We start from the raw sequence: 23472 nt of genomic DNA, 5'->3' as shown, positions 1-23472 counted from the left end.
TAAATGACAGAATTATTTAACTATTCTATCAAGGGTATAATAGGCAAAATATGGTAATTTATGCATAAATTTATAAAAATGACAAGTATTGTGGTCCAACTATTCATAGAATGGGATGTCTTATAAAATGGGACGGAAGGAGTATAAAATATCAAACTATTAATTCAAATTAAATGTCGTAAATCACAGTTTTATTTAATTCTAATTCGTATCAAACACTTTGTCATTCACCTCTCTCATCAGAAATCTCGCTCGCCACTCTAGCTGATCTCGCTCTCCACTCTCCTTTGCACGGCTCACTTTATACAAACACAAATGTATAAATTGTGTTTGTGTTTGTATAAAGCGAGAGGAAACTGTAGATACAGATACAAGTACATATCTTTTCTTCCTATACATTTATAATTGTACAATTCAAATCTTCTGCTGCCCAGTTCTCTTTTGTCTTTCTCTTTTTATATTTTGTATAATTTGTGTTTGTATAAAATGAGGGAGAGATTTGACTTGATTCAGTTGTATACAAATTCAAAATTTATGCAGATATACAAACACAAAGAACATAATGTATACAAACACGATTCCATAGACACATACGTCCGATTTATACAAATTATCGTGATAATACAAATCAAATGCCTGCGATTTTATACAATTGTCTGCAATTTTTATATTGATTTGAATAGCATACATAGTCCTATGGAGCACAAATAGCAAAACTGTAGCTATCGAGCGCTAATATGATTTTTATGTTTGCTAAACCTAAAAAAATTTACTCTACAGTATATGATATTGATTTAGTATGATTTAAGCAAAAATTATTTGCTTTAATGAATGAGGGTGTGAGTTGTAATATATTTTTTTTTAGAGAATGATGTTTGTTGAATTATTTTGAATTGTGCTATGAACATGTAATTATTTTGGATTTTATAACCCATTAATGTAGTTTCCCCAATACATTTGATAAGTAATACAAAATATAATTATCGTAATATGTAAAATATTTTTATGGCTGCAACTGTTTGGAGTTGATAAAGAGAGGGCGTGAGGTAGCGAGAAAGAGGGTAAGGGGAGAGATGAGAGAGATATTTGTTATAAAATTCTAGTATAGCTATAAATTGTAATTATTTAAAATTATAATAATTTATGGTTAATACATATGACATTCTTGGTTATGTAATTTTCGTAATTCAAATTACAAATCGAACCCCTAACTTCAAATTCCCAAATTTTATCTCATTTATATACTCTGTGCTTTCCCGGCAAAATCCTCTGTTCAGTTTCTTCTGCAGGAGTTATTTTTCAAGGTGTAGTTTCATCTTATGCAATTCATCTTCTAATCATCTTTACACTTGAATAACATTGTTCAAATCAGGATTTTATTTGTTTTTTTGTTCCGATTTGTTACTTATTTCCTTAAATTCGATATAGAATTTGAATGTAATGCTATTTTCTAGTTCTTCTACTAGAGATTTCTTGAGTTTTTCTATTTTATTGAATAATTGCGTGTTTTTCTTGCGTGGGTCTGTCATTCTCTGGTTGTTTCTTCGAGCTGTTTGCTGAGAAATTCGGGTTATTTCAAAGTTAGAATTTTGGGTATGTTGGTGTTTTCTAACTGGATTAAGGGACTATTCTGCTATAGTAATAAGATGCAAGACAAGTTGAATTAAACCATTGGGTGTTGTTGCAGTTTTTGGTGGTAGAAATGAACAAATCACTATTACCCTTGCAAAGTAATTGTGGACGTGAGAAGAATGTGATTGGGAAGGAAGCTTTAGTCAAACTATTGAGATGGCATTTTGGACATTCTGATTTCAGGGGGAAGCAATTGGAAGCTATTGAAGCTGTGTTATCAGGTAAGGTTCTTTACATGTTGACTGCCATTGTGCATTATGAAAGAGTAGGTGCCTGAAAAACATGCTATTTGTGGTACGATTTAATTAATTATAAGGGTTCTACCTTTTCTTTTCTGCTGGTTTGTAAAGAATGTGGGATGTGTGTGAATTTTTAGATTTTCTTGGGTGAATACAATAAAATACAACCAAACAGAATTCAAGCAGCTGAATACTTATTCCAGAAGTGTTTATTCAACCAAATTATACCATGTTATCTTTTAAGAAGCGTTCTGAGTGAGTTATTTAAGCTCCATGCCTTTTCTTTTAGTTTACTTTGAATCAAAAGTCAAGCAAAATGAAATACAACACTAAGACCAATTACTTATTTGTGTTTGCAGCAAAAAAGTAGTTAGTTTATCGGAATCAAAGTAAATAAGATAATAATGGAATTCTCTTTGGTGATAGATAATCTAGTTTTCATTAAGACTCTTATGTCCACATGCCAATCATCTCCCCTTCCGTCCTCCCGAAGGACTATGTTTATCTAAGTGATCTTTCATGCTTTGCCATATCTCCAAATTGGCAAATACTTATGACCAACAACGAGAAAAATAAATGTAATAGCTAAATGGTGATGGGTAATATCAGTCAGCCATAAGCTTTGTGTTTTGATAATTATCCTTTGTGTTAATAATATCTAGCAATTATGTAGGAAGGGATTGCTTTTGCCTCATGCCAACTGGTGGAGGGAAATCCATGTGCTATCAGGTCCCCGCTTTGACAAAACCAGGAATTGTGCTTGTTGTTAGTCCTTTGATAGGTGATTTCTGTTATCTTTGTTTGTTTTGACCTTATAACGAAAGCATAAGCTACACTATTTTCGCATTTTATTGGAAATTCTAGGATACATCATTGACTCATTTCATTGGTTTGCCATGTGCTTTCAGCTCTCATGGTAAGTACAATATAAGAATCTTGCTTGTAGTCTTCTGTTTATTAACTGTCATAGTTTTATCTTCTAACTTTCCCTTTTCTTGCTTAGGAAAATCAAGTTTCAACATTGAAAGAAAAAAGGATTCCTGCTGAATTTCTTTCTTCAACCCAGACAGTTCTAGTGAAAAACAAGGTGAATAGGGATAAGTTAATATTCTATAGAGAAATTTCAAGTCTATAAATGTGAAGCATGGCAAAATTATTGTGGGAGTGGGATTAGTGGTTGATAATTGATTTCGAAAATCCTCTTTCAAGATAGACAATTTATTTATGTATAATCTCAAGCTAGTTTCTTAATAGTCAAAACAAGGTTGTTTGTAGTCTATATGGACCCTTTAAATATTAGATGATACTGGAGAAAAGAGAGGCGTAGGCAATTCTTATATTTCTGATATTTTATTTAGATCAAGAAAATACAGGTGAGGATATTAAGTGTTGCAGATTTCTTGGATACTTTAATCAGCATGGTTGACAGGGATCAGTTTCTTCCTATCCCATTTCCCTAGATATTTGATCATTTGATAACTCTGTGGAGTATTTCTATTACTCCCTCCATCTGAACTTATGTTTAAACTCTTTCTTTTGGGATATGCAAAGATGATTGACACTTAATCAGGAAGACCAAGATACACAATGGTAGTTTATATTATGTACTTGAGTAATTCTATTCAATAATAATGCTGTGATGTTTAACCCTTGCACTTACCTGTCAGCGAGTATCTTTATTTATATTCTTCTACAATATAAAGACAATTACCTTATTAATGGCTTGTTTGGTGAAGCTTCTAAAATCAACTTATTTTAAAAAAAGTGTTTTCTTAAAGTGCTTTTCAAAAAAGTACTTCCGGTGGAAAACAGTTTGTGTTTGACCAATTAATTGAAAAAACACTTTTGAGCAACAACTAGTGTTTGCCCAAGCTTTCAGAAAGTGCTTCTAAATGTATTTTCTCAAAAGTGTTTTCAAAAAAATACTTCAAGGTAAAAACTACTTTTTTGGCTTCTAAAAATTAACTGTTGCTACTCATGGAAGCACATATTTCTCCCAAAAGCTTGGCCAAAGCTAGCAAAGCAAGGGGTTTGCCTTCTAGGTCGAGCTCGTCGCACGGGGCTTGCCTAGTGTGGTTACCTCTCCTATGTAATTTGCGAGCTATTGCATAGGAGCGGAGGTTTTACTCCATGTGCAGCCAAAGGGTAGCGGATGTGGGTTTCCTTTGTCACTAAAAAATAAAAAAAGCTTGGCCAAACACCTCAATTTTTTGAAATAGGCACTTTTTGGGAAAATTAAGCTCTTCTGGCCTCCCAAAAGCTTGGCCAAATATGTTAGGATTGTCGTTGACAGCTTTTGTATTTTTTTATTTTTATTTTTTAAAAATATGGTTTTCCAGTACTGTAGTAGTAGTTTATAATACAAATCCGTAAGATTCACTATATAGGTAGAAGAGGTTCAGTCATCAACGATTTGTAGTGTAATGCCAGATGCTTGTCAATGTATTTCAAACTGTGGCGACAAATGTATGGGTTCAACATGTCTATAATTTTGCTTTTTTCCTTGGAATCTTTAGATATACGAGGACATCGAATCTGGGAAGCCAGCTGTAAGGTTACTGTACGTGACACCAGAATTAATTGCGACATCTGGATTTATGTCAAAAATGACAAAGATTCATGCTAGAGGATTGTTAAATCTCATTGCCGTTGATGAGGTTTTACTCCCGTCTCCATTTGCTTATGTCAGAAGTTTCTCCAACTATTTATCTGTTAATATTATCATTTTACTTTAACAAAATCCAGGCACATTGCATCTCTTCATGGGGCCATGACTTCAGGTGCCTTCTCAATATATCATTGTTGTTGATGGTTGTGGTTAATTTACTGCACTTCTGTACTTTTTGGTTTAACATTGTTTATTTTATGGACATATTTTAGGCTTTATCCATTGTTCTTTGAGCTCGTAAACTAGAATAGTTTTCTTTGAAAAAGATAGTATGTTCCAATTTTAAATAGATTTTAAGAGCACTTTTCTGGAATGTCTAGTGGCGATGTACAACAACAACAACATACCCAATATAATCCTCACGCATAATAAAACACAAAATCACCGGTGGTAACAGAAAACGGAGAACAAGAAACCACGAGAATAGTGCTAACACTACTGGTAAGAAAGCAGGTACATATACGTTTCCCAAGCTTATCCAACAGGAAAGCGAGAGAACGTACAACTACCAACTAACCTTCTACACTAATCTGCGGCCTCCAAACTCTCCTATTGTAAAATGCCTGAGAAATCTCTCTTCCGTTCTCATCCTCAAATTTTGCATTTACAAGTGTGTTGAAAAAACAAATGCGTCAATGGTCACAACTTTAGTGTTTCGTTGATGCTTGCATTCTAGTTACAAATTGACTCTTCAGATCCTAAGGCACACCAGGTTTACCGGTATAATGTGCATATATGCTCGTGTCAAGTGGGATCATTAGCTTGATGTTAGACTTGCTATTGTTCTATCTACCTTTAAGCTCTACTGAAGTTTTTGTAAATAGGAGTTGTCCTTTGTCATTAGTGTTTCGACTTTTAACTTCTTCTCTTCGTTTTTCTTTACGTTTATGCCTTCAATCCTTGCACAATTCTCTTGGTTTATGTTTTTCCTCATTTAGGCCTAGCTATCGGAAGCTTTCTTCACTGAGAAGTCATTTCCCAAATGTACCAGTATTGGCTTTGACAGCAACTGCTGTCCCTAAGTAAGTTTGCTTATGTGAATTTTCTTGAGATGTAAGGAATTACAATTTATACGTCAATGGAGATCAATCTCACTGTAACGGGGATTGTATGTGATCTTATAACTTCCCTCTGACTTTTCTTTCCCAATTCCAAATATAATTTTGATAATTTTCAGGTTAACAATTTTCTGTAGCTTATTTAGAAAATGATCATTGAAGAACCTTGATATATTTATTTTCTTGGACATTTTCCTTTCTCTGCAGAGTTCAGAAAGATGTCATAGAGTCATTGAATTTGCAAAACCCTCTAGTCCTGAAATCATCGTTCAACCGGCCAAATATCTATTATGAAGGTCAGGTCTAAGGATCTCGGTTCCTTGATATAGTGCAAAAGACATGTCTTCATATGTAATTGATAAGCAGCCAACAACTAATCCATTTCTTAAACTGCCAATTCTTAAATCTACAAGGAATCAGCTTGCAGCAATTTACAGTAATGATTATATAATAACCAATTCTTTTTTTTTTTTGCTTTTCCTTGTTTGCATCCTGTTCTACTTTTAAAAATTGAGGGGAAAGAGGATGAGAAGATAAGAAGACAATTACTGAGAAAATATTGGTTCGATATGGCTTCATATGATTCTGTAGCTTTTTTTGAAATCATGGGACCAAATGCTCTAATTCTAATTTGCTGCATTTTCCTGTGTATATTGTATGGTTCTGTGTGTATCAGATGAAGCATCTATGGTCATTCATATGTACTAAATTCTGGTGAATCATTGTATCCTATTACCTTTAACTAATCAGGTTATGTAACCATATCAGCTATTACTCTTTGAATTATGAGCTTATTACCATACCAGTCATCACTATCTTATTACCTTTGACTATTTTATCACCTCTGCACCTACTTATGACTATCAGGCTATGTACTGTATCTGTCATCACTCTTGCTATTACATACCTGATCATATATCTCCATTTTGCAGTTCGCTATAAAGACCTTTTGGATGATCCATATGCTGACGTGTGTAAATTACTAAAATCTTGTGGAAATGTGTGCGCTATTATTTATTGCCTGGAACGTACTATGTGTGATGATCTTGCGATCCATATAACCAGCAGCGGCATTTCTTGTGCTGGTAATGAGTGGTTCAGTTAAATTCCTTGCAATTTTATCTATGATACACTTTCCTGAAATGTACATTAACTTACTACTAGCATATCATGCTGGGCTGAACAATAAAATGCGGAGCTCTGTCTTGGATGACTGGATTTCTTCAAAAACACAAGTGGTTGTTGCAACTGTAGCTTTTGGGTAAGAGTTCTCTTGCAGAAATAGATAACCTCACTAGCCACTAAGCAATCACGTAACATATTTCTCTATACTCTCCATTAATGTCTGATACTGGATGTCATGCTTTTATCTATGTCACTGCCTCTGGTGAACAATGGAGTATCTGAGGCACAAACAGCTGCTGAAATCTTGCTTCCGTTGCAGGATGGTATGCATTATTTTGATTTAATTTTCCAGGATAATTTGTAATAGCAAATCTTGTCAAGGATTATAAGAGCTCATAGTTTTCTTTATTTTATTGTTATAGGGTATAGATAGAAAGGATGTCAGAGTGGTCTGTCACTTCAATATTCCCAAATCAATGGAAGGCTTCTATCAAGAGTCAGGTAGAGCTGGACGTGATCAGTTGCCTTCCAGAAGTGTACTGTATTATGGAGTGGATGACCGTAGGAAAATGGTAATCACCTGTCATCAGTTGATTTTTCCTTTGAATCTTTCTTTCTCAATCTCACTTCTAAATTTGATGAAGTCACACTCTTGTAATCATATTGCAGGAGTTTATTTTAAACAATACTAAAAGGAGTAAGGATGAGTCCTCAAGCTTGCAAGATAAATCTTCGAAGAAGTCCCTGGACGACTTCAAACAGGTCCCATTTGTTTATTTGTAAAATCATATTATTTCGGTTAGCTTTTCATACATTATAACTAACATGATTCTTCTTGCTACTGATATACATTCAGATGGTTGAGTATTGTGAAGGGTCTGGTTGTCGTAGGAAAATGATACTTGAGAACTTTGGAGAGATGGTATATTCAGTCATCATTGTTGATACTCCTTTTTAAATAGCAACTGCGAGATGTTGTTTCCTGCTTATGTTATCTCGAGTTTGTGTTCTCTGTAAAAGTAGGTACCTGATTCTTTATGTGAAAAATCATGTGATGTGTGCAAGCATCCTAATCTAGTTACAAGTAACTTGGAGCAACTTAAAACTGCAACTGCTTTTCGGCAGAGAGGTGGATCTTCAAGAATATATATGACCAGGTATCTTGTTTTGCATACATCTTACTGCTGAAACATGGATTACCACTTTAATTGAGATATGCTGTGTTTCTTATCATTAAATGCTCATTGCTTCGGTATGTGTCAAAGATTATTACAAAAAGGAGATATGCTTTTTGTAGTTTGCTTTCTGTTTTTTCTTTCCTTTTACAGAATGGTAGCATAAGATGCTTGCTGGAGTTGAGTGTTTTATTATTTCAGTCAGTGTTTTAATAAAATAATGAATTAAATGTGAGAAGTGGATGAACATGGATTTATTAGTTAGTAAATGAAGCGATAATTCTCATCAGTTAAAGGCTTAAAGCTAATAACATTATTTACTCTATCAAAAGAAGTCTTGTCAGTTAGAGATGAGTATTTACACGGATCATCCCTTCCTTTTGATACTGAGTGTCATGCCTTTTGTGAATGTTATGATCTTGAGAAAGGTGTAAATATGAGCAAATTGGACACTTCCTATAGCAGTGGCAGAGACAAGGTCAAGTTGGAGGATGAACAAATTGGATGCTGGGAAAAAGAAATTATAGAAGGCTGCGCCCTTTTCTGTATGTTTTGGTTATTTTATGGAGAGAAAGGATGGTAGATAATTTGAAGTAGTGGATAATTCAATATTAAGAGTCATTCTTATTTTACTTGTATTTTGGTGTAAGGAGGTTTCCATGTTGTACAGATAATTGGCTACACTTTGGCTGGTCCAATGCATACTAGTATCCACACCACTCACTTTTGTATAGCTACACCAGCTTGCTCCAATTCAATGAATGATATGATGTAATCATTTATCACAAACAAGTGAGAAAATATGAAGATTACCAGTAATTCCCTACTTGCCATGGATAGCAATCTAAGAATCCATCCAAACAACTGAAATTTGAGGACATCTTGATTAGTCGGTGTTTCATGTCAAAAAGTGGAAAGAATATTGACCACTAATTGGTTCATCCCCCAATTACGTACAGGTTATGATATATATATAGTGGAATATGTTGGGAGTTGGGAATTGAAGGGCAAGGTTACCAAAGAGATGCTTTGATGGTGCAATTTCATAAGGAGAAGGAAGAGAAGGAGAGCATGAGATGTAACTCCTTGGGCCTCATCTGAACAATTTGGAAAAGAGGAACAGTAGAGTATCCGCGGAATTAAAAATAATTAGGTAGAGATTAATGGAACCTTTTTAATTGTATTCTTTAACATTTTGGATCATTATGACATTCCAATCATTGTAATCTATCATCTTTGTTTAATTTGTTTCGATTATCGCACTATTTTGTTGTTCTTGTTCCTTTCTATAGGCTTGCACTGCTACCGTTGTTATTTGCTATGTTTCTACACTATTTTCTTCTTCTTTGTTGTGCTTGAGCAGAGGGTCTTCCGGAAACAATCTCTCTACCTCCACGAGGTAGTGGTAAGGTCTGCGTACACTCTACACTATACCCTCCCTAGACCCACTTGTGGGATTTCACTGAGTATGTTGTTGTGACATTGACATTCCAATAATTTCTAATGGTTGGATATTCTTAGAATATCATGTTATCTCTCCGGCGTGTTAAATCAATTCAATCTTTACATCTTGATAAGATAAGTGAACAAATGCATGGAAACTGAGAAAGTAAAAGGATTCAAGGGAACCTAGGATTCTCTCTAAAAATTAGGGAGGGAAGGTAGGGACTGAGGAAGATACTGTAAAAATGTTAAGTTATTTCATTAGGTAAGGCTAAATGCTAATTTTTCTTACATGTTTTTGAAATGTGCATAAGTTGGAGGGCAACCGGGTTCACAAATTTATCTTTTAGGAGATGGGAGACGGAAGTTTTTTTTTTTTATAAAGTAGGAGATGGAAGTTGAGAATTTAAATATGGGTCAGGAAATTTATAGCAGGAAATAAGACACCTCACACTTCCAACACTATCTAGAATGGGATGCTTATTTCAATGGAAATATATAACTTTGAAAAGGTAACATAACATATATTCATGGTACAAAAGGTAGAAGACAAAACACTACTTGTTAAAGACCACCCAATGGGTGAGTCATTAGATTTAGTCTACTGTTGCTCAATATCTCTAGGATATGCACTACCCTGGGATACTGCTACATGTACTGGAAACTAGAACATCAACTTTGAAGCCCCCTGTCTATGGTGTCGTTCAAGAGCACCATAACACACATACATAACAATATCTCCTATATCCTCTTATCTATTACAGATGAAGGCAAAAGAAATTGTAAAAGAACTGTGCACCTGACTACTTTGTTTCATGTTCTGGTGAACGTCGAGTTTGAATTTACATCAAATTAGCCTACTATAGCACCTGATACTTTCTTTTGTGTTCTAGTGAACATCTAGTTTGAATTCACCATAAATATAAAAATTTGTAAGCTTTTCTTGAAACTATGGGGCTGTTAGGTATATTGGGATTTTTCTTCTTAAGCACTGTATTGGTTTCAGTGGTTCAAGTCTTAATGCCGGAGAACAATTGTCAGAATTCTGGAACCGTGATGATGAAGCAAGTGGATCAGAAGAAGATATATCTGAATCTGATGGTATGCACATTGATTATTGTGGTTGTAGAGTCCCATGTACTGAAGCCACTTGGAAGTTTTGATGTCGTGTTGTTTGCCTTTATTGATTTTCAATCTTGGCTTAGTCGGAATTACTTATATTTAGATGCTCTGGATGCTGCAAAGAATGTCGCTTCATCAAAAACATCCGCAAAGCTCAGGTTGCAAGATAAAATGGATTTGCTGCAGCGTGCAGAAGAGAATTATTATCAGAACAAAAGCCATGATAAGCAGGTTGATTTTTAAAGTTTGTTCTTTCCAAGATACATTTTGTTTGCATAGACAGGGTATTTTTAGTTTACATGTTGAATTACTTTTCATACCTGGGTTGCATTATGATTTCACATTACGCCAAAGTCAAATCATCGCTTTATAAAGAACTTAGAATTGCTGCATAACTTTTGCTTGATTTTCTTTTGATTTGAAGTTATTAGATTTGGATTTTCAGTAATGGAAAGGGAATTAAGTGAAACTGATCAACATGTGAAATCCGTCTTTGCTAATTCTTAATCTAGTTAGGTCCATTCTAATTTATTCAATCCTTGTGTTCAATTTATAATTGGGAGAACCCACTAAGGGATGTAGGACTCACTGAATAGGTAAGCGCCTAAGCAGCTAATCCTTGGACTACATATTGGTCTTTAGCTGTTGAATTATGGATGGGCTTTTAACAAGAGGTTTCTAATGAATCTACGCTTGTGTTTTTCCTGTTAAAGCATATTCTTGGGAGGGTGGGTTCAGGAAGGGTGATTTCAAAGTGGGCTCTCCATTCATGAGATAGAGTAGATCACCCAGATTTTGCAATCTGCTGCTGAATTTATTCCAATTCCAAGAGCTCAGATCCAATTTGTACATCTATACTGATCGAGAGCTCTCATATTGTGAATGATGATTGATAAGCATTCTCAATATTATGCCTTAAAAGGACTCGAACCTCAACGCTCTTTAGCTTGAGATTTTGAGTTTCATGTGTCTTATCATTTCACCACAAAGGCATCTTGAAAGTGAATCATATTCCATAATTGTGATATCTAACTAGTGTGATGTATGGGATATATGATAAAGATGGATCTATTAATTGGTCATGTTATATAGGCCCTAGTTGGACATTCAATTGCTTTGATTTGAATTATCATGTCCCGATATGTATAAAAAAATATGGACCATCAAACCTATTTCTCGATTCACTCAAAGAGGTGAGTAGGGTCCCAATAGAGATATGTAAGAATTCCTAATCCTAAATGTATGTAAGATGTAAGGTTTACATGTAAATATAGTAACTATTTAGATAGTTCCTAATGATCCCTTCTCATCGTGAGAATGTATATAACCCTATCCCGGCTTGGTCCTTTGTGGAATGAACTTATACCCATTCCCGTTTTGGGTGAAATACCATAGAGGTCTGGGTTTCACGCCTGGGGAATGGAGAAATTTCTGGAAGGGAGCCCTTTCCTCTTTGTGGGCCTTATGCAGAGTGAATATAGATAAGTTGGGCAAGTTAGTTCTGGATACGATGGTTTTAACCAAGAAAACAATGCTATAACCGGAGAAGTTATATTTTTTTGAGTAAGATAACAATTTATCCATCAGCACCAAGATGATACTGGCAATCAAATCTGTATAGGTTATAGGTTACCTTGTGTCTTACTATGAGTCAAAAGAATCTACAAGTGATTCTACATCTTTTATATAGTTCTCTTTACACTAGAATCGAAAAGCCGAAAAACAATTCAATTTAATTCTTTGTTTAGAACTACTTCTATTCTCAAACCATCTATTAGTCTTTTCTTGTAAATATGGTTTCAGTGCAATCCATGTACTGAGTCGTCAATATACACAAATGTTACCTTCTCAAAGAAAAACAAAAAAGAAATAAAAAGTATTCTATTCTTGCCACACAGTCCACCATATGCATGCTGGGGCCATTCTCCACCACCTCTTATGTCTTTACTTGGTTTTAATGTTGTTCCAGCATAAGTAGGTCCTTAGTAAGTTAGGACTTCGGCATCATCCATTGGATCTCAGCTAAGGCAAAGAGCAACTGTCACAGTACATCAGTTATTTTGTGATGAAGGAAGAGGTGACTATTAACTTTTCCTTCTCCTGGCACAAAAACCACCTGGAACTTATCTAAGTTCCCTCTTTTTTATAACATTTCATGAGTCAACAAGTTTTCTTGATAACAAGCCAAGTAAACAATGTCACCTTGTAGCAAGCTTTTGTTTTCGAGATAAGCTTCCATGACCAATCTGGGGTGTGAGCTGATTCTGAAAGCAAGGAATATGCAGAACTAACTGAGAATCTCTTCTTGTTTCCTCCATTTCGTGTAACTGAATCCTCAGCATTCCTGGAACCATAAAAAACCTCCCATGTCATAAGCATTTCAGCTACCCTTCTGATCTCCTAGTCATGTAACTTCTGAAAGAAAGGTCCATACTCTCTAACTCCATGCCTCCTGTAATGTAGCCTTAGATGTAGTTGTAAATAAATTAGAGAACAAATCCTTAAGAGGATCATGCCCTAACTAATTTGTTACTCCAAAAAGACATTCTCCTTCCATTACCAGTAGTGAACCCGATGGTCAAATCCCTCCGAACATTTCCTAATTGCTTTCCATATGCTTGTCTCATATGGAAATTGACTGTCTTAGTGATCCATTGACTTAGATGCCAATTCTTTTGAATAATCACCCTATCACACGAGGAACTGTCTTCTGTATTATCTCCATAGCCACTTTCATAATAGATTCTTGTTGTGCAATCTGAAGTTTCTGGCCCCAAGCCTCCTTTTTGCTGGATTTACAGATTTTAACCCAACTAAATGAAGCATCTTGGTGTCTTTGCAAAAGAAAGTTCCTTCTCAAGGAGTCTAGTCTTTTTGCCGCCTTAGCAGGCAGGGAAAAAAGTGACATAGCATCTGTGAGCAATGCATCCAGAATGCTATTTTTCATTATAATCCTGTTCCCCAAAGACAAGTAATGTGCCTTCCATCTTGGTAACCTCTTCTCAAATTTTTCAATCACACCATTCCATATCTCCATCGAACTTTTCTTTGCCCCCAAAACCAATCCTGAATATAATGTAGGTAGTATTCCAGTATCACATCCCAGAACACCAGCCTGCACAAGACGATGTTCAGTCTCATTGACAAAAATTAACTGACTTCCCCAAGTTGATATGAAGACCAGATACTGCGTCAAAAACTGTAAGAATCAGTCTGATCACCCTTAATTGCTCAAACCTTAACTTCGCAAAAGATTAGTTAGTCATCAACCTAGAGTAGCTGAAATAACTCCATTCCATCATGTTATTTATCTGAGAACCTCTAATTTAACCACAGTACTAGTCATTTTTCAGCATATTGCTTAGATCGTCCATAGCAATAATAAAGAGGAAAAGAGACAAGGGATCCCCTTGCCTCAGTCCCCTTTGGAATGGGGAAAACCCCTCAGGGGTTCGATTTACAACGATTGAAAATCATACAGTTTTTATGCAGAAAGAAATCTATTTTAGCCATTCTGTATCAAAGACCATATCCTTCAGGATCTGGATAAAGAAATCCCCATCGACATGATCATAATACTTTCTACATTCAGTTTGCACAGAAGTCCTGGTATCTTACTTTTCTATCTAGTATCTACTGTCAAATAACTCATTTGCTAGCAAGGTAGCATTCCATGATTTTTTTACCTACCTTTTATGATTTTCATTTGTTACTTATCCACTAATTTCTCCTCCACCATTTTCAATCACTATGTGAGGACCTTGGATATTATCTTATATACACCTCCAATCAGACTACTTGATCTGAAATCTTTCAGATCTCTAGCTCCATCCTGCTTAGGTATTAAAGCCACCACATAAGTAGGCATTAATTATTATGTTTTTCAAGTATTCTTGTGACTGGAAGTTTCCCAAGGCCTGCATATTTTCCCCTTTCAATATCTCCAGCAAAATTGGAAGACCGTGGTGTAGCCATCAGGTCCAAGATCCATGTCAGCGATTCACATCTTTATACTATTCAGCACTTCAATATCCTCAAAAGGACTTTCTAGCTAACTCTGCTCTTCCTCTGACAACTGGAAGAAATTATATTTAGATTCTTCTTTACTTTTGGTCGTCCGAGCAATGGTGACTTCTTACTCTCTAAATTCAGTTTTGATAGGAAATACTGCTAAAAACAGATGCATTGAAGCATTTCTCCCATGCTTATGTAATACTTTCTGGAGCATTGTAACGTTTTTATCTGTAAGCAAAAGCTCCATTCTTAGCAGAGACCCTAGTCTCTGTGCCAACACTATTCTGTCCCACATTCATGATTTTAAAGAACCTCTAATTTTCTGTAACTTGATTTTTTGACCCCTCTGGTTCCATTGAATTTCCTTTGCTAAGATAATATTAATTACGTCTCCACATTGTTAATACCTTTTTAAACTGGCCTTGCTGATCTTCATTTCTGTTGGTCAATATGTCATTGTTGAGAGACCATAACTGAAAGCAAACTTTGCTGCCAGAAGAATCTCCAGCTGTGTTCCTAGTTGTACTTTCTCTAAGTGGTCTGCAGTTGACCTGATGAAAAATCTGAAATATGCAGTCAATCCAACTGCTCCTTCGTGGAGTCCCCTAGTTGGTACAATCTCTAAATCTGTTAAACCTTTCGTAAAGGGATCTACATTTCGAAATGCTTGTGAGCTCGTCTGTCCTTTTTGTTAATTTCTATCTGCTTAATATGTATATTCCACTATGAATAGTCGAGGTGTGCGCAAGCGGGCCTGGACACAACTATAATAAAAAAAGAAATGCTTATTCAACTAAGGGAGGGGTAAAGATGAGAGTTTCACTAGTTTACTCATCTTAGGTGGAATATTAAATAATTTTCTCTTTTTTTTTGGGGGGTGGGGGTGGGGGTGGGGGGGTTATGAGGATATATCAGGCTCTCTAGTCTTGCTTCTTTATCAAATGAGGAAAATCACCTATAACCCTCCTCTTCCACTTCCAACTATTATAGCTCATTTAACCCCAACCTAATGTGGCTTAACTAACATTTGTCTGCATGGCCTAATATTTTGTTTTACCACAATAGGTCAATAAACTTGACAAGAATGCCATACCTGAAAAACTCAGGGAAGCAGGCAAGCAGAGATTGCTGAATTCAATAAAGCAAAACCAGCAGATGGTCAATGATTCGAGGTATGAAATTGCTCTGTGTTATCTTTCAGACTTTTTAGCTAAAAGGGTTACTTCTCACATAAGACTCTGCTCTCTCATCACCTTTTCTACTTGCTGTTTATTCTGCAGGATTGACATTGATAAATCCGTAGTTTTCCTTGAAAATGAATGTTATAAGAAGTATGGCAAAAGTGGAAAGTCTTTCTATTTATCACAAATGGCAAGTACAGCTAGGTGGCTTTCTACAGCAGGTCCGATGGAATTGGTGAATAAGCTCAGCAGTTCTAGTACTGCTACTCCTCCTGAGAATGTAACATCCATAGCCGACTGCAGTCCAGCATCATCAAATATTTCGGTGCCTATATCAGCAAGGGCTAATGACGAAGAAGTCCATGGCAACGCTGGATCACAAGATCCAATAAGATCACCAGCCTCACCCTTGCATGGATCTGCAAGTGCAAAGTTACCACCCATCCTGTCTTTCTCTCAGTTTATCAACAGTGGGAAGGCAAAGGGGAACCTTGCATCTGCATCAAAGAGGCAATCACCCGATAGAGGTAAAAATAAGTTAGAGAAGAGGATGAGATTTCAATAGGTTGTTGATTCTTGATAAATCTGACTGCAGATTTTTGGCATAGCAAATCCATGTATATTAGCACAATTTTAGTGAGTGTTGTCATGGTATAAAAATTCTAAACGAATTTCTCAACTTTATGCTAACTTTGAAAACCTTTTTGCTTGTTAAACACAACATAAAAAATTTCTAATCACTAGACCTTAGCCTGGAGGTTTTGGGCTCAGGAGATTGCAGAAACATAACTGTGTATATTCATATATCAGTGTTTTTCTTACTTGTTTGTGTTAAGAGGATGGTGGTCTTTGAATTTATTACTACATTCTGCTGATGCACTTACCACATGAATATTAATAAAAACAATTAAACCATATAGAAGGAATGAACTAATACATAATGAAATTGGGAAATGTACTTAGTGCTTCTCTAGAATTGAATCCCTTCTTTCATAAATTCCATTATACACCTTCCATCTCATTTTGACATTATAGGTGGAGAAGTTAATTTCTATAGATTTGTAGTTCAAAAAAACTATTTTAAAATAGGTTTGAAAGAAGCTCGGATAAAAAAAAATATTAAAAGGAGAGAGATATTGACAACAAAAATAATAAGATACCCAAAGTAAAAGAATATATTTTTAAAAAAGTAATGATAATAAGGAGCAAATAAGCTACTCCCAGCTAGAATCATGCTCTCCCATTTGCTACCCTCTGCCGTAATCATCGACTTCCATTTTTTTACTCTAGGATTATGTCTACGACGAGTTATAGATATGTCTTGTCAAATCACCCTTTTTTATATCTTTTTTGTTTATTGCTACATTTCCTTAGATCTATAATTGTCAACATGTCGCACTTCCTCATTGGGGCATCTATGTCCCTCTTCGCGTGCCTAAACTATCCCAATATCATTTTCTTCATCTTGTTAATCAAGGAGATTACTTCTATATCTTGAGACACATGACATAATAAAAAGTTAATGGCTGAAATTTAATTAATTTGATCTAGACTCTAATCATGATTTAAATATTCAATATTTCAGAAAAAATTAGTAAGCCAAACTGATAGCAACATATGATATAATTCAAAAATAGTACGTATAAATTTTGCTATCTCTTCTTCCTATTTTTTCAATTAAAAAAATAAAGGAAAAAGAAAAGATTGATAGTCCTAGGGAAAAAAAGTAGGAAGAAAAAGAGAATTTGAAATGTATTTATGTACAAATAAATATCAAAGTGTAAATATGTCTTTAAAATTGAATGTCATGGATAAATATATATAAAAAAAAAGTAGGATGAAGGTTATTTCTGAAAGTACTAGAGTAAATATGATTATTTTTTATTGTCAAAATAGACAAATAATTAAAGACAATTAAAAATAAAAAAAATGAATAAATAATTAAAAATAAAATGAATAATATAGAATTATAGATTTAGAAAAAGTTGAGGCGAAAGAGTTCAAAGGGGAAGAAGAGATGCCAGCCGTCTATAAGAAATTGGGACTTCGAGGTAAATTTTTTTAAAAAGCTGTAAAAAAAAGGGAGAAATTACTTCCTCGGTTTCTATTTATTTATCTATATTTCTTTTTATATCTGTCTCTATTTATTTGTTTATTTTAACAAATTAAGAAAGAATAATAATCTTTTTCTAATAGGCCCTTATTTAATTCTAGAAAATTTCTAGTACTACTAAGTTGTAATGCATACTTTTTGGAATCAGAAAATACATTTATTATACTTGTAGAGTTGCACAGTCTTTTAAGTTACAAAAGGTAAAACTGTAACTAATTTATAATAATAATTGGTGTCTATGTGTGTCACTTCTAAAGTGGACAACTAAATAGAGACAAAGAGAAATTAGTTATTTTATAGCTATAATTTATTTAATTATGAATAATTGTAAATTGCTATGGGAAGAGACAAATGAATTTAGACGAGAGATTTTTATCTTGGATTTTTGGAGAAAAAATTGTATAAATACAAGCTGATTTATATAAAAATGAATGCATATTAAGAAGAGAGAGGTGAACGAGATCGAGAGAGAGGAGCGATGCGCCCAAGATCGAGAGAGAGGAGAGAGGATTATATTATGCGTTTATTTATATCAATCGTATTCGAAATACCACAAATTGTATTATGTATTTCTTTGATATCAATTGTATTTGAAATACAACAAATACAACTGTATTCAACTTCTATATGATTGGATACTAATATATTTGATAGAGAGGATGAATGTAGATTGTATCATACGAATACAAATACAATTACAAATATAATTATGATTATGTTATTAATTAATGACATAAACATATAACCAAACCCACAAATCCAAGTCAAATTAAATTTATTTTAGTTCAAACAAAATAACAGTTATTAAAAATAATTAAAAATCTAGATCAAAAAGCACAAAATTAAGCCGAAAATGAATACACAACCTACTTTCAATAAATAAAAAGGTATTCCCTCTGTCACTATTAATTGTCTACTTTTTTTTATTTTTAGAGTTAAACTATAAATATTTTGATTAATATTATCATATTGATATACAAAATAATTGCAATGTATAGTACTTTTCGTATGATTTTTAAATATTAAAATTTTTGTTTAAAATATCAAATTAATGTAATCTAATTTAACTTTGTAAATCAATCAAATTGACTTTCAAAAAGCATAACATGACAAATAAAAATAAACGGAAGAAAGCACATTAAATTTGTTTAATTTTCACAATACTCTTTGTTACAAAAGAAATTGGTGAACAATTTTTCTGGACAAATGCATAAAGGTCAAAGTGTCTGAGTTTAATGAAAATGAAAAATGGAACTCCTCTCTTCTCAATTAATTTTATGTGCAACTACATCACTAATGTAGACAATGAATCTTTTCAAATAGAATTTTATTTTATTTTGTGAGAAATAGCTAAGGTTTGGTCATTATTATGCTTTTTTAGGTATGATTTTAATATGTACAATATGTAATTATAGTTGTAACTATTGGTGAAATAGTTTTTTTTTTAATTTAAAAAATACAATTTAATTAATTTGAGTACTTCACACTATAAAAATTTCTAAAATCGACCGGTTTGAAACAGTCTAAAATGCCAATGTTGCATTGCTTATTCTGAAATTCAAACAAGTCAAAATCGAATTGAAAAATTAAATCTTTTTTAAAAAAATGAAAATCAAATAGAATTGCTCAAGTGTATTTTATTTGCATTTAGGTATCTCATTGACAGTAACTATTTTATTTGTACTTGTTAATTATATAATTTTGAGAAAGTTTCGCCTTCAAATTGAGATTTGAAAAGAAAATGGAACTAACTGTTTGATTTGATTTCGCAACTTAAGAAAGTTGGATCGATAATTGACGTCATATAATATAGTTGTACATATAAATGAAAAATTTGCTATAGATTTGGAAAAGTAGTTACGAATCAATACTGGCCTAGTTTAATTTGACGAATTTAAGAAAATAAAAGAAAAAACTTTTGAATCATGTATTTTACATTAAAGTTTTATCAAATGTATAAAATTGCTCTTTAATCTTCTGACCTTTTAAAGTTTTGTCAAATATATAAAAATAATCTTAAATCTTCTGACGTTTAACATGACACATCAAAAATTGAAATTAAAATATTACAAAAAAATTATTATTTTTCAAACAACTAAAAAAATTGGAGGTAATTTTTAGTAAAGTATAATTATATATCATAAAAATACACCTGAATTCATATAAAAATAAATCAACATGGAATATTCTTTAGACCAGGAAAAAGTCACAAAAATGTAGCATCACAATCTTTCTTTTAAGATACTATTATTTTTCATGCTTGGACTACTTCACTACAAATTGTCAACTATGAAAAAATTCTAAAATTTCACCACAAATTATATAGATAATGGATTAAATAAAAAGTAAAAAAGAATTCATTGACATATCTTTTTGTTTGATTTAATGCATTACTTTTAACTTATTTTTAATCTCACGAAGGCCCTAACCCCCCTACCATACAAAATTCAGTACCTAACGCATAATAAAATTATTATTTTTTAAAGAAAAAATTGGACCAACAAATTCTGCATTAATTTAATTAATAAATAACAATTCCACATAATCAACCTATACTTGTTTTTTTTAAAAAAGAAGTAAAATAAAATAGAACTTCCTAATTTAAATACTCGAATGCGAATGTGTTTTTCCATTTATATATGGATATGTTGGTTTTAAATTCTTTTTTTTATATGTTTATTAAATTATTTATATGTAAAAAATAACACATACTTTTACAGTGTTAATATTTTGATGGAGTAATATTTAAGATCCCTTTGACTACGAGAATTATTTGCTTATTTAAATTATCTTTTCACTTTATTTAAAGATTAGCATGACTATGAAAATCTCAAATACAAATTCTTAGGAAACAACCAAAACTTGTTTTCATTTTGAATATACTTTATTACACTTACCTTACATTTTTAATTTTATAAAAATGAACTCGTTTGAATTATATTCTATGTTCTTCGGAAAAACGATATTACAACAATCAAATATTTATTTGCGAAGACTATAACCAAATATAACATTATTTTCATCTAACTTCAAAATTCATAGTAAAAAAATATATATATAATAGCTCGTAAGTCGTAAATGAGATCTAATCTATAATATTATGTGACAATTTATTTTGAGATATTATTCTTTTCGAATATTTGATTGTATGTTTAAGATAATTTGTTAAGTTAGGTGATTTTACTCATTTTATAAAATTAAAGGGTATAAATCATGTTTTAAAAAGTACATTCAAATTCTAAATATATTCTTTAACAAAAAAGTATGGTTAAAATACTCCTCCCCCTCATTATGTGTCTACTACATTATTTTAGGATATTCAATAATACTTGTCCAATTTATAAAATCAATGAATAATTTTCATTTTATGTCTATTTTACCGTTGTTATTATATACTATTCAATTTTCAATGTTTAAATGACTTAGATTTAATAAGAGCACTTTGGGAAAAATTAATTTCCATGTCAAATTAAAATAACAATTATATTTATTAAAAAGGTAATGCTAAATTACCACAAAATTTAGCTAGAATTTAAAAAATTGATAATATCTTTTTTATTTTAAAATAAATTAATTTTTTTCATTTATTAATTAAAAGATATTAAAATTAAATAAAATAAAAATATTTAAAAAATTAAATAAAATATCATAAGTAAAATACATTTTAACCAAATTGTGAACAAAATAATTTTCCCTATTAAAAAAGTACAATATCACAAACCAACTTCATTTAATTTTTTTTAAAAATAAATTAAATACTATTTTATTTAATTTTCGTGATCAAAACGTCTTTATCAATAAATGATCTCATGACAATGAAATATTTTGTGATAGCTATGCATGAGCAACAACAATAATTTGGAGAATTCAAAGCCTACTTCCGTTTTCAGACGTAACTTGGCCTGGCCCCACTAGCATTATTTCACTCTCAATGATAAAGAAATGATATACCCACGTTTAATAATAATGGTATATCTCGTACTAAAAATAGTTATTCAATAATATTTATTTAATTATAAAATTAAAATATTATTTATTTTTTATGTAATTTAATTTTATTATAAAATATAGTTTACTATATAACACATTTTTTAAAATATAAAATTTAATAAAATTAAAGTATAATATAATAATATTACTTAATTATTTATTGTTTATACTAAGTGACAATTATTGTTAAACAAATGAAATAAAAGTGTCCCTTAATAATAATTAATTAATATTAATAAATATTTTAATACTCTTTATTAATATGTACAACTAACAACTGTTATTATTATAATAACACTGTAAATCATCAAAATTAACTAGTAAAAGGAGAAAGGTAATTTTTACCTCCCGGACTTTAATTTGATTAATTCCTAATTGGTATCTCATCTAACATTAACTAATCTTATCGGTTGAAAGAATAAAAAAGATAATTTTGATTAACACTAGAATCAGTAAATTAAAGAGGAGTTAAAAATTATAGTAAATCGTTAAAAAAAAATTGTTTTTTTATAAAGCTAAACTAACAAAGTAAAGTTTGAGTATAATGATATAAATTATATCCCTCATTATTCAAATATTCATAAAATGTATCGAAAAAGTGAAAGAGATTTGTTCTTTGAATCAAATAAGTCAATGTCTTCCTGATTTTGCCTTGGTATTAATTTCACACTTTCTATTTGATGAACTTATTGCGATTAAAGGGATTATATTATTAATATACGTATAGTTATAAAATTACATAATTTCGATAAATTGCATTATTTTGAGGTACGTTTACACGAAAAAATATTTATAATTATGTTCCTATGTATTTTTTTCTTTGTCCACTTTTATTAATTCTTAATATTTAAAAATAAATATTTTTTTTTTACATCTAATTTGAAAATAAAAAGTAATTTATGTTTATTCTTAATATAGTAATTTTTCAATATGTTTCCTAACCTATTAAATTAATTATATATTATATATTATTTATTACGTTTCAGAGTATCAAATTATTCCTTTTTTAGTTGAAGCAAAAATGTATCACAAGTTTACACATTTTCAAGAATTCGTAGGATAATGAGCTTGTCCCATCAGATTGATCCACATACAAAATTCCTACCTCTAATTTTTGGAAAAAGACAGTAAATATTCCACCGGAGGAGTAACAATTAAGATAATGAAAAAATTATTTTCGCTACAAAATTTGACCAATTTTTTTATTAGAATGGTATTTTATTTATATTATTTTATTTTAAAAAAATATTTTTAGCCTTTTTACTTTTAAAGATTTTTTAATTAAATATGAAAAAGATCAGTTAATTATAAAATAAAAAATATTATAGACTTTTAAATTTCTGATTAAATTTTCTGATCATTTGATGTTACCTTAAGATAATAGTATTCAATGTAGGAATTAAATATGAGTTATCGTGTGTTTATTTTGAAGTTATTTTAAAAAGATGCTTTTATACTCAAATTAATTTGATAATTTAATTATTATACATATATACATGTGAAAAGTAAATTTAATATTATTTTAAATGGTATAATATCATTTTTATCATGCATGTGGTATCATTGAAGCGTTCCTCGATGACCTTAAGCATCTACGTTTGTTTCATAAAATGATGTATGTCAAATGATATCAAAACACATTAAACGGAAAAGGGCCTAAAATATCTTTTCATTATGTCAATTTAAATTAAAATATCCTTTTTCTACTTTTC

At 31.8% G+C, this 23472-nt stretch overlaps 1 protein-coding gene across 1 annotated transcript; it reads left to right on the top strand.

The window, feature by feature from the left end:
- The first annotated feature begins 1133 nt into the window (after positions 1-1133).
- LOC101250424 (ATP-dependent DNA helicase Q-like 3) lies at positions 1134-16336 on the top strand. The gene is made up of 20 exons (XM_010325693.3): positions 1134-1304; positions 1688-1853; positions 2545-2652; positions 2780-2787; positions 2875-2958; positions 4388-4528; positions 4617-4651; positions 5478-5561; positions 5805-5893; positions 6530-6682; positions 6762-6858; positions 7042-7045; positions 7145-7294; positions 7392-7484; positions 7579-7644; positions 7746-7879; positions 10347-10441; positions 10566-10693; positions 15542-15648; positions 15757-16336. Exons 2-20 carry the CDS (start codon positions 1703-1705, stop codon positions 16220-16222), a joined length of 2193 nt encoding a protein of 730 aa, XP_010323995.1. The 5' UTR covers positions 1134-1304; positions 1688-1702; the 3' UTR covers positions 16223-16336.
- The last annotated feature ends 7136 nt before the right edge of the window (positions 16337-23472 follow it).

This window comes from Solanum lycopersicum, chromosome 7 (assembly GCF_036512215.1).
Source record: "Solanum lycopersicum chromosome 7, SLM_r2.1".
NCBI classification, from domain to species: Eukaryota; Viridiplantae; Streptophyta; class Magnoliopsida; order Solanales; family Solanaceae; genus Solanum; species Solanum lycopersicum.
This window is presented reverse-complemented; position numbering and strand designations above follow the sequence as displayed.

Bases quoted from the DNA above. Each gene is read 5' to 3' on its own strand.
- LOC101250424 (XM_010325693.3), top strand. From the start codon at position 1,703: ATGAACAAATCACTATTACCCTTGCAAAGTAATTGTGGACGTGAGAAG. The intron at 4,529-4,616 runs GTTTTACTCCCG...AACAAAATCCAG, and splicing joins ATCTCATTGCCGTTGATGAG to GCACATTGCATCTCTTCATG. The intron at 15,649-15,756 runs GTATGAAATTGC...TTTATTCTGCAG, and splicing joins CAGATGGTCAATGATTCGAG to GATTGACATTGATAAATCCG.